The sequence below is a fragment of the Schistocerca gregaria genome, chromosome 3 (genome assembly GCF_023897955.1).
Source record: "Schistocerca gregaria isolate iqSchGreg1 chromosome 3, iqSchGreg1.2, whole genome shotgun sequence".
NCBI classification, from domain to species: domain Eukaryota; kingdom Metazoa; phylum Arthropoda; class Insecta; order Orthoptera; family Acrididae; genus Schistocerca; species Schistocerca gregaria.
Genome location: NC_064922.1, coordinates 147,678,402 through 147,693,268, shown reverse-complemented (window position 1 = coordinate 147,693,268; position 14,867 = coordinate 147,678,402). Strand labels below are relative to the sequence as shown.

The 14,867-nt window shown below is 38.9% G+C and overlaps 1 protein-coding gene across 1 annotated transcript in view; it reads left to right on the top strand.

Annotated features, from left to right (window-relative positions):
• The window catches only part of LOC126355795 (splicing factor 3B subunit 3), a 47,467-nt gene extending 40,346 nt beyond the window's left edge, over positions 1-7,121 (top strand). Inside the window, exons 14-20 of the mRNA XM_050006214.1 lie at positions 72-412; positions 695-814; positions 4,135-4,300; positions 4,460-4,672; positions 6,349-6,498; positions 6,598-6,795; positions 6,878-7,121. Coding sequence (XP_049862171.1) covers positions 72-412; positions 695-814; positions 4,135-4,300; positions 4,460-4,672; positions 6,349-6,498; positions 6,598-6,795; positions 6,878-7,018 — 1,329 coding nt within the window. The 3' untranslated portion in view covers positions 7,019-7,121. The remainder of the gene's footprint in view (positions 1-71; positions 413-694; positions 815-4,134; positions 4,301-4,459; positions 4,673-6,348; positions 6,499-6,597; positions 6,796-6,877) is intronic.
• Positions 7,122-14,867: the final 7,746 nt, after the last annotated feature.

Genomic DNA, 14,867 nt, shown 5'->3' with positions numbered 1-14,867 from the left:
AGTTCAAATGTTAAACTACAGTCCTAGAGTTGTATTGGTTCACAACAGTTAAAAATTTACTTCCCTTGCAGGTTTCGTTTCCAGTAGACTACACACCTCGTAAATTTGTAATTCATCAAGAGTCAGCTCATCTGATTATTACAGAAACGGAGCATAATGCTTATACTGAGGAAACTAAAAAACAGCGACGTATTCAGATGGCAGAAGAAATGAAGGAAGCAGCTGGAGAAGAAGAGCAAGAACTTGCTCGCGAAATGGCAGAAGCGTTCTTGAATGAAGATCTACCTGAAAATATATTCAGTGCGCCTAAGGCAGGCCCTGGAATGTGGGCATCTGTTATAAGGCTTCTTGATCCAGTGGAGGGAAAAACAGAACAGCTCATAAAGCTTGATCAAAATGAAGCTGCCATGTGGTATGTTGGAAATTCAGAAACATTTGTATGTTTTGTTTATAGTTTGGTATGCTTGAATTTAATTTTGGATACAGTGTGTGTGTGTGTGTGTGTGTGTGTGGGGGGGGGGGGGGGGGTTGAGCTCAGATATGAAGGAGTAAATCTTCTAGGATAATTTATGATGATAAAATAAAAGTCTGTTATTGTTGATGATAGTCCTGCAGTACTGACAAGGTTTGATGCAAATATTAAAAAACTTTGATTTTGTTAAATATTAATACATGCTGTGGTTTTTTTTACTAGCATAACCCTGGTGAAGTTTGCTAATCAACCAGATAACCAGCAGTTTGTAGTTGTTGGTGTTGCCAAAGATTACCAGCTGAATCCAAGACAAGTTGCTGGAGGTTTTCTGTATACCTACAAGTAAGTAACATTGGAAATACATATATAGAATTTTTTAAGATGAGTGACTATGATGATTAAGCTGTGTCCGGGACTCTGAAGCCATTGATTATAATTACAGCACTGAAGTCATTCTATTTATTTTTCCATAAGATCCAGATTTGTAATATCTACGCGCACTCAAGGGACCATGGCTGTAGGGACCCGTTCTAAAGATGCAGTAAAAATGCACAAAATTAAATCCTAAATAAAATATTCCTACTGTTTCTATCAGAATTAAGAATATAGGACATAGACATATTAAACCATGTCGTGCTATATAGTAAATGTGAAAAAGATACTGCAGTGTTAATTAGTGGGTGGCAGACAGGAGCTTGCGGTGGTGCACTTGTTGCCCAGCGTTTCAAGATAGTTGAGGTCATTTTGTTTCTTCATGCTTGATAACTTGTCTTTCTGAAACTTTCTTAGTGCTTATGATTAGATTGTCGTAACTTCCATATTTAATTTTTCAGTTACAATTATGGCTATAATAATAGTACCACAGAATGTCCCTGTAGTATTACTACCTTTGTCAGAAAAGTACAAATGCAAGTCTTTTTAAGAAGTAGTCATCTTGGCTGTCTATACACAGTTGCTAATGTTTCTGACATAAGTGAACAGGGAAATTTTCAACTGCAATGCTTGTAAGCTCATTTATCGCATCACATTGGGATATGTCCGATGTTTTGAAGCTTTCCGTTCAGTCGCCTTTTCATTCGTGGAAATAAGAAAAAATCACTAGGTGAGAGGTTTGGCAGGTACAGCACATATGGGAGACAATGACAACTTGTCTGGCCAGGTACTGAGTAACAGATAAAGCAGTATTATGGAGTCTAGCAGTAAGAACCAGTCCTAGAGTGCTACAAATCAGGGTGGCAACATCGATTTGCTTTTCTCAAATGTTTCAAATACTTTAGTTCACTGTTTGATCTGGAGGAACATAGTCTTGGTGAACTAATTCTTTACTGTCACAGAATGCGATAAACATTGTGTGTTCTCAAGGGTTGTCGTTTTACTTTTTTTGAGGCTGGTGATCCAGAACTTTGACTGTGTGTAAGGGTCATGCTGGTAGCACTAACTTTGATCCCCAGCAATAATCTTTGACAGGAATGTAAAAACTGAACAGTGAAGTATCCAGCATGGGATGATATTATTAAATGGATAGATCACTACTCACTGTATAGTGGAAATGAAGTTGCTGACAGGTACATCAAAAAGATCACTAAGTAAGTACATTTTTATCCAAAAATCTTCTGAATTAGATAAAAACACACAAATGTAAATGGAAACTATCACCCAGATGACCACACTCTAAAGTGTGTTGAGTGTGTTGTAATTCAGAAGGCTTTATGGCCAGAAACTTACTTCAGAAGGCTTTTTGTTGTACTAGTCTGCAGTTCATTATTTCCACTACGCAATTTCCATCTTCATAGATTATTGTCACATCTTGGTGCCTATATAAGATGAAGTATATTTAACATTCAGTCTAACTTACCATATTATTATTATTATTATTATTATTATTATTATTATTATTATTATTGTTATTATTATATGGATGGACAGTATTCCTTAGTCGTACTTTGGGAAAGAGAAATGAATCGAAATAAATTCACAGGCACAATATTTAATGGGAGTAAGATGTTCTTCAAAGTGTACTTTACATTACTCACAAATCAGACAACAGGAAAAATTGCTTAATTCAGAGTCAGTGTAAGTATCAGTGTTGCTGTTTGTAGTGACACATCACATCTTCGGTGCACTGTTGTGGCATACCTAAATTATTCCACACTTCCTGTATCATTCCTTTGATGTTATCCACTATCTTTTCCCAGTCATCTGTGGCTCTTTCTCAAATGCTCCTTCAAAAGGTGTTCCATTTTGGTCAACTTAACATTATTATTTTCTGTAGCAGTATGATGATTAACTTGAGCCTGTAACAGTTCTATTGCATTGAAGTGGCAATAATAGGGAGGCAATTTGAGCATTTTATGAGCTGGTATTTTTTCACAATTTTGTCCACAATGTAAACTGGATACTTTTGCTTTCTAATAATTCTGCCACTGTTGGATTCTGTATTTTACACTTCTGTGGACAATAAATGATGTCCTTTTTATCATTGCCTCTATAGGTGCCTATCTTGTGTAACAGAGTGATGTGGCACATTATCCATAAAAATTATAGTGTGTTGTTAATTTTTGAAGCAGTTATTGTGGTTCTTTTTTTCATGGTAGTCAAAGGACTTGTTTGAACTGAATAACAGCAGACAATAAAACCATTGAATTTCTGGCATGTGCTACAATTATTCTTTTCCTTTTCCATTCAAAGCTACCACACTGCTGATGGTATCATCTCTCCAGCCTGTGTGCTGCATTCACCCTTGTTTCATCAAGCCAAATGATATTGTCAAAATTTGTTCCTCCTAACACTCTAAGAAAGTGGCAGCACCAGGCATCAATATCTTAGTATTCCACTAATAACTAGTCGACAAACGAATTGACAGCAGAATCATGACTTTCTCATGACTCGCAACAAGGATGCTTTAGTACCCTGAAACAGGATTTACACTCATTCCTTCAATAATTTGTGTGTATATGATGACAAATTGCATCTTCCTGAAGAGAGCTGTTTTGGGAGCCCCTACTCGTGGCGCCTCTCTTTGTCCAATTTATGACAGTGCTGATTGTTCTTTTGTGAATTTCTCCTTGCAGTTTCCTATCCCTGATTTTGTTGAATTGTAGAGCAACTACAGTGCACTCCACCACTCTATCCTAAGGAAGCAGAGGCCCATGCAGCTGACTGCTTATGATCACACCATGCCTGACACTTTCGTAAGTTTCCTCAGGGTGTGCAGACTGTCTGCTCCTCTTTCAACTGCTTTCATCCACATCTATAGGCAAGTGAAGCTAAGTCACCAAAATCTCACTATGCAACCGGTCGCTGAGGGCGGACTGGCAGAATGCTTTAGGCAGGACAGTGTAACAGAATTGGCAACATACTGTGTGCCAACATTGCCAGGCTCCCATTGGTTTATTGATGGTGGGAGCTGTGCATTGCTGTACCTGTCAAGTGACAGCTAATTTATCACACTGTAAAGCTGGAGTATTAGTGCTGTCAGACACTGATATAGCTAAAAACTAATACTTGAATGATTTACTTTTGCTGATCAAGGTGGACATTCAGTTAAATATGTACAGATGGTCATTGTCTTTAGTTATTGTTTTTGCTGTTGGATGTGAATGCACATGAATATTTATGCAAGATGGATTACATTTGCTCTTTTGCAATTATGCACTTTTTAGATTAAATGCGGACTGTACAAACATGGAGTTAGTACACAAGACCCCTGTTGATGAAGTACCTACAGCTATCACTCCATTCCAAGGACGTGTACTTGTTGGGGTTGGGCGCATGCTGCGTCTGTATGACATGGGCAAAAAAAAACTACTCCGGAAGTGTGAGAACAAGGTTTGAATATTTGATTAACTATAATGCCTTTTAATGAAATGATGCTTCGCACATGTTAGACTTTTGATACACTGTGATATATTCAACTTTCTGATCTGTCACTATCAGATGGATTTTTCCTTGTTAACATTGCATATCTAATTCATTCTTCTTCCACAGCATATACCTAACTTAATAGTTAACATTCAGGCCATGGGTCAGAGGATATTTGTATCTGATGTACAAGAGAGCGTATTCATGGTGCGTTACAAAAGGCGTGAAAACCAGTTAATAATTTTTGCTGATGACACACACCCCCGGTGGATAACTACAGCAACTATTTTGGACTATGATACTGTAGCCACTGCAGACAAATTTGGCAATATTGCTGTGGTAAGTAGGTCACAACATTCAACCTACTTTTAACATACCAGTCTGTGTTTCTATATTATACAAATTCAGGATGTTGCAGTGGATTATTATTGTTGTTGTTGTTGTTATTGTTGTTGTTGTTATTTGAGAAAATTCAATTTGTCACAGCAAAATCATTTTGTGGGAACTGATTGTCTTGTCGGAAAGGGCAGTCACTCCACTAACGGTGACATGCTGCCATAAATTAAACCTGACACAATGGTGCAAAAGCCTTACTGAAGCTGCAGCTTTTTAAGGCTCAGGTGACCAGTGCAGTAACTCTTCAAAGTAATAGGGACTGGAGTTCTTTCAAACAAGTGAAGTGTAAGATACTAGGACCTGTCATGACTTCACATGGGTAGCACTAAATATCTAGTCAGGCGACTTGCCTGGCACAGCGATAATAAATTATAGACACAAATCTTCCTTGTGTTTTAGTCTGTTAGTGGTAACTGTATTGAAATCCCTACCGTATTTCTTGATATAAGCCCTTACAGAGGGACGAAAAATGTGGTGGGGACTCAGTTGTGTGTGTTTAAAGATGAACTGTCAGCAGATTAGTTCATAGTGTGGACATTGGTGGTGCTTTAGACAAAATTACAACAGCCTGGATAAACAGTATTAATCTGTCATGATTAAGCACCCTTAAAGGATTCCTCAAAATTTGTCAAGGCTTGTGAATATTATTGTAAATTCTAGTTATTAAGCTAAGCTTTGTGATGTTACCGAAGTGTAAAATGAAAGTAGTTTTCTTCATTTCTTTATGAGTAATGCTTTAATCATGGCTGTGTATTGTCACGGTTTTGACATGGTACAGTAAATTATTAAATTTTATCTGCTGTTACCAGACACTGAGTGACTTGAAATGATGTACAGGTTGTAACAGAATTCCCTTTAAAGACTTTGAGGACATGTTCTTTACATCAAAACCAGAAAAAACTCTGAACATGTGCTCTAGAGTGTGCTATGGGCACTTGCTCATCTTAGCTATTATGAAATGTCTTATTACGTTGAAAAAGTGCTCGTAACTCTTAAATTATGCATTTTAGAGCCCCATGTTTGATGGATATTTTGTCTTATTTTGGGGTAGGGAACCTATGCTTTAAATCTGTATAGAACTTACTACTTATTCTATTTCAGTGTTGTAAATTTTTCATAAAGTAGTGAAGGTTCGTTTCCAGTTACTTCCCATTCCTGTAGTTCTGTCTTATAGAAAATTTAGTTCATCTGTATTAAAAGTGCATTCAATATACATGGTGTAGTATTTTGATACAAAAGAAGGAAAAGTCTAATCATATTGCTAAGAAACTGTTTACTACTGTAGTACTTAAGATACAGCTTCACTCACCTTTTTCAATAGACATGCTGTAGGAAGGCTAGGATGCTAGATTATTTTTCATTAAACCTTCACATATTTCCCAGCAGAACACTAGCACTCTTGCAGTTACCTTGTTTCATATGCTGCTGCAATTAAGTTCATGTGAAACTTGTTGCACCACACGAATACACTTAAAAGTTCAAAGGTCTTACACCAGTATAGCACGGCTAGTTAATCCTTAGTAGTTAGTATTCTGTTTAATGTATGTGGTTGTAGTACTTAGTCTTTTGTGCGAAAAGTTAGTTTGTTTCTTCATTATTGTACACATATTCTTTTTTAGATAAGACTATCTGGTAATATCTCGGATGATGTAGATGAAGATCCAACAGGAAACAAAGCACTTTGGGACAGGGGCTTGCTAAATGGGGCTTCTCAAAAGGCTGGTGTGGTTGCTAACTTTCATGTGGGAGAGATCTGCATGTCCCTTCAGGTGAGGAGTAAATTGCTAGGATATATGCTTTCTTTGGGAAATATAAATATTTTCAGCTGGTGATTTTAATCATACTTTGCTCTTGATTTTTTTCTTTAGAAAGCAACATTGATCCCAGGTGGAAGTGAATCCTTGGTGTATACTACACTATCAGGAACAGTAGGTGTTCTTGTACCATTCACTTCCCATGAAGACCAAGACTTCTTTCAGCATCTTGAAATGCATATGAGGTCAGAAAACCCACCTCTGTGTGGAAGGGATCATTTGTCCTTCAGATCATACTATTACCCAGTAAAGGTATGACAACTTCAAATGCTTCATATTATGTTCCAGTCAAGAAGTAAGCTTAACATTCATCTTCTGCAATATTTTTTTTCAGAATGTGTTGGATGGGGACCTGTGTGAGCAGTTCAATTCCATAGACATATCAAAACAGAAAAGTATTGCAGAAGATCTCGACCGGACACCGAGTGAAGTTTCAAAGAAACTTGAGGATATTCGCACACGTTATGCGTTTTAAGCACATTTCCATTATATTACTACCATTGAGTACAAATTATTTTATTTATGACTTCTATTTCTTTATAATGCTATATTTTGTAAATAAAGTTTAGTAAAAGTGATTGGTATTCTATTTTTTAAAATGTGTAATATATGCCTAATATTGGTCAATGGCACACAGGCTTCCCTGTGTTGCTTGTAGAGGCATGCCTCAGGACCTGAAAATTTAATACCTGTATTTGGCAGAATTCACACCAACAAAATTTTGTTTTGTTTGTAAGTACATGAAAATTTAAAAGATCGTTACGCAGCCAGAACAAAGTGTTGGTGCTTTGAAATAGGTTATTTGAAAAAAATTGTGGTTAGAGTCTTTTCGAAAGACTTGTTTGCTCTTGCAAAAATTTCCTTTAGTGGTTTTTTTTCCCCCAGTGAACTTAAGGCTTCTCTGACTAAAGGTGTTTCTTGACATTTTTGTTTGCCCACCAAACTTGATTGTTAGAAATCTGCAGAATGTAAAGTTTGATCTTCTGTGGACATTCATGGATGAGCTATACTTGACAGTGCTACGGGTATATTAACAAGGCACTCAGCATAGTAAAACCAAACAAAATGTGGTGGTTGCACATCAGATGATTTGCATTTGATTAGTAGAATTGGATTTAATCTAGGGAAGAAGCTTTGAAACTTATCAGTGAATTTTAATGAGTTTAATTGACATTAATTGAAATATTGATCTTGTACTTTGAAGTACTTCAAATGCGGTAAAATGCTTTTTAAGGAAAGTGTGGAATAAGTTTGGCAGTGCTCAGCTTACCAGCCTTGGTAGGATTAGTTCATGGAAGATGTTCCACATGTTGTCACTGCAAATAAGAAGTGGTTTTACATTTCAGTAAATGTTAATGTTGATTGCAATTTCTAAAAAGAAAACCAGAAGTGTAAATTGGATTCATGTAACAGTAGGGCTGTGTGGGTTTTTTCTTTTCCTTGGTCTTCTGACTGGTTTGATATGGCCTGCCACGCAAATTCCTTTCCTGTGCCAACCTCTTTATTGCAGAGCAACACTTGTGCCCTTCACCCTCAATTATTTGCTGTATGTGTAACAGTCTCTATTCTTGTTTTACATTTTTTCCTCTTCAGTTTCAAAGTACCATGGAGGATATTTCCTGATGCCTTAGCACCTCCTGTCATCCTGTCCCTTTTTCCATACTCCTTTCTTTGCTGATGTTGCAGAGAACCTCATTAATCAGTCCACCTGATTTTCAGCATTCTCTGTAGCACCATGTTTCAAATGCATTATCATCTGATAACGTACGTATCAGTAGTCAGATATGAAAGAGATTGAGAAATTCAAGCAGTTTCATAGCCAGAAGTGCAGTGTTGCATCAGAACCAACTTGTATTGTGTGAAAATTTAAATTTTGGTGAAACTAAAGCTTTGTGGGTGACACATGGCAGATGGATAGTTTTGAATTGCCTAGTACTGTGAGTGAAAGTGCAGTGCTAAGAGATATTGTAATAGGGGTAGGTAGTACTTCTCCACCAAGCGAGGTGGCGCAGTGGTTAGCACACTGGACTCGCATTCGGGAGGACGACGGTTCAATCCCGTCTCCGGCCATCCTGATTTAGGTTTTCCGTGATTTCCCTAAATCGTTTCAGGCAAATGCCGGGATGGTTCCTTTGAAAGGGCACGGCCGATTTCCTTCCCTAACCCAGGCTTGCGCTCCGTCTCTAATGACCTCGTCGACGGGACGTTAAATACTAACCACCGCCAGTACTTCTCCTCACCAGCTGCCTTTCCAGTTACACTTGAATAGTTGTACTGCAACCTTGTTTGTTGGTCTGGCAGTTTTGTTAGTAGTAGTGAGTGTTAGTTACATAGTGAATGCTATGAGTAAGATTCAATCTCTGTAGACACAGAGTTGTTCAGAGTAGTGACAGTTCTGATGATGGGTGGAACACTTCAGATCAGTTGGGAACAGAAGTAGTGTACAGACTTCAGATTCAGATCCAGTGTAACACCAGAAAATGGTGCAAGGACAAGGGAAGCAATAATCAGAAGCCCAGGATGGCCAGCGAGATGTCACACTAGTGAGGTAGCAGTCTGTTGTGAATCAGTTTTGACATATTTTGCACATATTAAAATTCCATTCGAACAAATTGATTTTGTTGTACACAAAGACCCAAGTGATTTTGGATGATGTGATTTTATTGATGAGCTCATTTTCCTTTAAGTGGGACCATCAATAAACAAAACCTGTGGTACTGGGCTCCTTAGGATCCACACCTTATTCACTAGCATCCTTTGCACACTGTAAGTCACTCATATGTGCCATTGGCTCTTTCAACATTATTGGATTGTATTTTTTTCAATGAAATTGGGGTGACTGACTGTTCATTCAGCTTGCTTGGAACAAGAACTGACAAGGTGAAGAATCCCTTTAAAAGGTACTTGGTTCTAGCAAGATAGCGCTAGTGCTACATCACACACCACAAATATTTGAGTGGCAGTTTCCTTGATTCTCTCTTGGCAATGTTCTGTGGCCTTGCATATCTCCAGAACTATCAGTGTGTTACCCCTTTCTGTGGAGATACTTCTAGCAGTGTGTGTAACCACAAATTGCGAAATTTGAACCAGTTGAAACATGCAGTCATCCAGGAAATTGTAGCCATCCCTGCAGACACATTGGTCTGTGGGTGGGGGTTTGGAGAAAAGGATCATCGATTCAAAATGACACTATTTTTCGCAAAAACTGTGGTATACGTTAAATGGTACATAATGAGCTTTAATATCAATAAAAGTGTTGTTTTGGTCTTCAGTCCATCGTCTTGATGTGATGCATCTTTCATCTTTCCACCCTACTCTATCCTGTGCCTCTGTCTTCATCTCAGAGTAACTAAATACCTACATCCTTCTTCGTTGTGTATTCATCTCTTGGCCCGTCTCTGATTTTTTACCCTCCACACTTCAATGCTAAACTGGTGATCCCTTGATGCCTTAGAATGTGTCCTACCTAGCGATTCCTTCTAGTCAAGTTGTGCCACAAACTTTTCTCGCCAATCCTATTCAAAACTTCCTCATTAGTTATATGATCTACCCATCTAATCTTCAGCATTCTTCTGTAGCACCACGTTTCAAAAGCTTATATTCTCTTCATGTCTAAACTTTTTATTGCCAGTGTTTCACTTCCATACATGGCTACACTCCATACAAATTCTTTCAGAAATGACTTCCTGACACTTAAATCTATACTCGATGTTAACAAATTTCTTTTCTTTAGAAACATTTTCTTTGCCATAGCCCGTCTACATTTTATATCCTTTCTTTCGACCATCACCAGTTATTTTGCTCCCCAAATAGTAAAACTTGTCTACTAAGTGTTGCGTTTCCTAGTCTCAATTCCATCATCACCTGATTTAGACTAGATTCCATTATCTTTGTTTGGCTTTTATTGATGTTCATCTCATATCCTCCTTTGAAGACACTGTCCATTCTGTTCATGTGCTCTTCCAAGTCCTCTGCTCTGTATTACAGAATTACAATATCATTGGTAAATCTCAAGGTTTTTACACACAGGCAAAACTTTATCACCTCGGTTCTGAGAGTTCCAGAACCTTTACAGGAAATTAACAGAGATCAACATAGGCACCATTTCCACTCTTTTTATTGCTAATGAAAACCACACATTGCACGTTGTACCACCATACAGTGAGACCTTTAGTGGTGGTGGTCCAGATTGCTGTACACACTGGGTACCTCTAATACCCAGTAGCACATCCTCTTTCATTGATGCATGCCTGTATTTGTTGTGGCGTACTATCCACAAGTTCATCATGGCACTGTTGGTCCACATTCTCTCTCTCCTCAACGACGATTCAGCGCAGATCCCTCAGAGTGGTTGGTGTGTCATGTCAATAACCAGCCCTTTTAATCTGTCCCCGGCATGTTCGATAGGGTTCATGTCTGGAGAAAACGCTGGCCTCTCTAGTTGAGCAGTGTCATCCTGAAGGAAGTTATTCACAAGATGTGCACAATGGGGGGAGTGAATTGTTGTCCATGAAGACGAATGCCTCGCCAATATGGTTTCGCTATCAGAGGATGGTATTCATGTATTGTACAGTAGTTACGGTGCCTTCCATGACCACCAGCATCGTATGTTGGCCCCCCACGTAATGCCATACGAAAACAGGTGACCTCCACCTTGCTGCACTTGCTGGACAGTGTCTTAAGGCATTCAGCCTGAGTTGTGTCCAAACATGTCTCTGACAATTATCTGGTTGAATGCGTATGAGACACCCATTGGTCAAGAGAATGTGGTGCCAATGCTGAGCGGTCCATTCGGCATGTTGTTGAGCCCATCTGTACCGGACTGGCATGCTCTCTTGGTTGCAAAGGGACCTCGCCATGGATGTCGGGAGTGAAGTTTCACATCATGCAGCCTATTGTGCACAGTTTATCGTAACAGGACTTCTTGTGGCTGTACAAAAAGCTTTATTTAACATGGTAGTATTGCTGTCGGGGTTCCTCCAAGCCATGATCTGTGAGTAGTAGTCATCCACTGCAGTAGTTGCCTTGGGGTGGCCTGAGCATGGCATGTCATTGACAGTTCCTATCTCTTTGTGTCTCCTCCATGTCCGAACATCGCTTTGATTCACTCCTACATGCCGGGACACTTGGGCCCTTCCTGGAACAAAGTAACAATGTGGATGCAAACGAACTGTGGTATTGACCATGGTTGAACTAACAGACAACACAAGCCATGTACCTCCTTCCTGGTGGAACAACTGGAACCGATTGGCTGTTAGGCCCCCTCCATCTAATAGGTGCTGCACATGTGAACAGTTGTTTACATCTTTGGGTGGGTTTGACATCTCTGAACAGTCAAACTCCCTGGATTTTAATTACTTCTCCAAATTTTTCGTTTGTTTCCTTCACTGTTTGCTCAGTGTACAGATTTAATAACCCTGGGGATAGGCTACGGCCCTGCCTCACTCCCTTCTCAACGACTGCTTCATTCTCATGCCCCTTCACTTTTATGCCCCTTCCGTACAAATTGTAAATAGGATTTTGTTGTCTGTATTTTATCCCTGCTGCCTTTAGAATTTGAGGCGGTATTCCAATCAACATTGTCAAAAGCTTTCTCTTAAGTCTACAAATGCTATAAACGTAGGTTTGCCTTTCCTTAATCTAGCTTCTAGGGTAAGTCATAGGGACAGTATTGCCTCACATATTCCAACATTTCTACGGAATCCAAACTGATATTCCCCGAGGTCGGCTTCTACTAGTTTTTGCATTCATATATAAAGAATTTGTGTTGGTAATTTTCACATCTGTCAACACCTGCTTTCTTTGGGGCTGGAATTATTATATTCTTCTTGAAGTCTGAGGGTATTTCGCCTGTCTCATACATCTTGTTCACCAGATGGTAGGGTTTTGTCAGCACTGGCTCTCCCAAGGCCGTCAGTGGTTCCAATGGAATGTTGTTCATCTAAGTAATAAATTCAAGATGTGCCAGCTTCTCTGATCTGCATTGTTTTCAAAACACTATTCTTGCAGCTACAGTATCACTTCGTTCCAGTAATTTTCTACCACCATTCATTTTCTAATACCTGAACTCCATGTCTTTCGGTATCCTCGACATGATCCATTTGCTTCTGTTAAAATTTTCATCTTCTTTGATACGCGAAACTTAAGTTTCTGCTGTTGGATACTCGTATTCAGCATACATGCTGAACACTATGCGCCACAAAACGCTTTTTGCAAAATTGTCTAGCTCACCTACAATTTTTTTTATTTTTTATTTATTTTTTGCCCCCGGTTGTGTTGCTTTCCTGGTGATCTGAAAACAGCTGAGCTGCAGGCTTGCACTAACGTCGTAGCTATGCTGGATATTCTCTGAATGGTCCTCAAATCAATACCACAGTCTTCTCTGATGTCTGCTGCTCCTGGCATTTCATGACGGAACGCACTCGTTGTGCCAGCATGGATTCAGCGGAAGATTGTCTCAAAGTATTGGTACACGTGGAACACTTCCTTTTGCCTATTTGTATAGCACTTGGCATGATTGCTTTCTATCACTCATGACCACTATTAAGGCCGTCAGCACCGAACACTGACTGAAACAAAAAGAATTTCTGAACACAGCGCAACCCGCACAGAACAAAGACAAGAATGTCACTGGTGTGCGACTGGCTGAGAGTCACACGGTACACACGTGCATGCTTCTGTGCATCTGACCCTGACCCTGACCCTGACCCACCTTCACAGCTACTCTCCAATCCAAAACTACTGATAGCCTTGGGAGGGCCAGCCAGGCCAAAACTTCCATCTGGAACCATTCATCTAAATCTTGCAGAGTCTGATCCCTCTACATCAGTGAAGACGATGGCATGGACTTCTTGCTGTCAAGTATGACTTTGTGTGACTGTGAATGACTGAGTGCAGCAGTATAAAAAATTTAGTAGCTCAAGTTTCATCTTTGACCTCGTAATAATGACATTTTCTTCATAAAACATATTTAGTTCAATTAAGTACGTATACTATAACTCCATAGCAGGTTGCACAATGAAAGAAATTAACTTTTAGTAACACGTTAAATCATTCTTATGGTCACATATTATTAAAACTAGAAAATGCTTTAAAAGTATTTGATCACTGTGGGTGCCTAATGTAAGCAATGCAAACATTCATGTTTTTATCAAAACAAATAGTCGTTCAAAAGATGGAACATCAAACATTGACAGTATTTAAAGAAAAAATGGAGCTACGTCATGATTACTGACAAAATAATCTTGTGTATCATCTTGAGGTTGAAGCTCTTCTGTCTGCTATACAAATAAATTTGTCTTTTGGAAGGGATCGGACTTGAGCAAAACATTGTTTCTTTTTGTGCTATCACCCAGAGACATTCCGTTGAGGTTTCAGCGTCATCGCTGGGCTTTAATTTGCTTTATGTTTTACAATAGGAAAAATATTCGTTGTTACTTACATATAAATTAGAATTTTCAAGAAAGCTTTTACAAATCGGAAAATAGCATGAAGTTTTGCATACATACCTTGTTTTCCTGTTTTTATTTTAGTTACAGCTCTTTTACTTTGAGTCTGTTGTCTTAAACCTTATAGAACTTAATGTAGAGAAATTATTTGTTTCTATATTTTATACGATTGGGAATGTTGTGATTGAGTTCAACATAATTTATTTTTTTGTGGAAGGTTGTGCGAGTACACGCAAAAGGCCTCTTGTTACTAAGAATGCAGTTCTTAAAGTTCACTGTGGAACGATGTTTATGCTAGTGTGCCATCAGCTGTCTGTGCTTGACTTGATGGAAGGAAATTGACAGCATCACAATGTATCTTTACTCTCTGCACAGAAAGTGCAAGACATCTGCCTTCGTAGCTGCTCTCAATTCTAACAGAATGTTGTCTGCTCCTGGGTCACTGTTTCAACTCAGGTCTTCCAGTGCTCTGTCAAACTCTTCACGCAGTATTATATCTCCGATTTCATCTTCATCTACACCCTCTTCCATTTCTACTATATTGCCTTCAAGTACATCGCCCTTGTGTAGACACTATAATACTCATTCCACCTTTGATTTCCCTTCTTTGCTTAGGACTGGTTTTCCATCTGAGCTCTTGATATTCACACAGGTGGTTCTCGTTCCTCCAAAGGTCTCTGTAATTTTCCTGTAGGTGACATCTATCTTACCCCCTAGTGGTAAATGCTTCTACATCCTTACATTTGTCCTCTAGCCATTCCCGCTTCGACATTTTGCACTTTCGACGGCCCCTCTCTCTTTCTTTTTTTGCTTCATTTACAGCACTATTATGTTCTCCTTTCGTCAGTTAAATTCAATATATCTTGTGTTACCCAG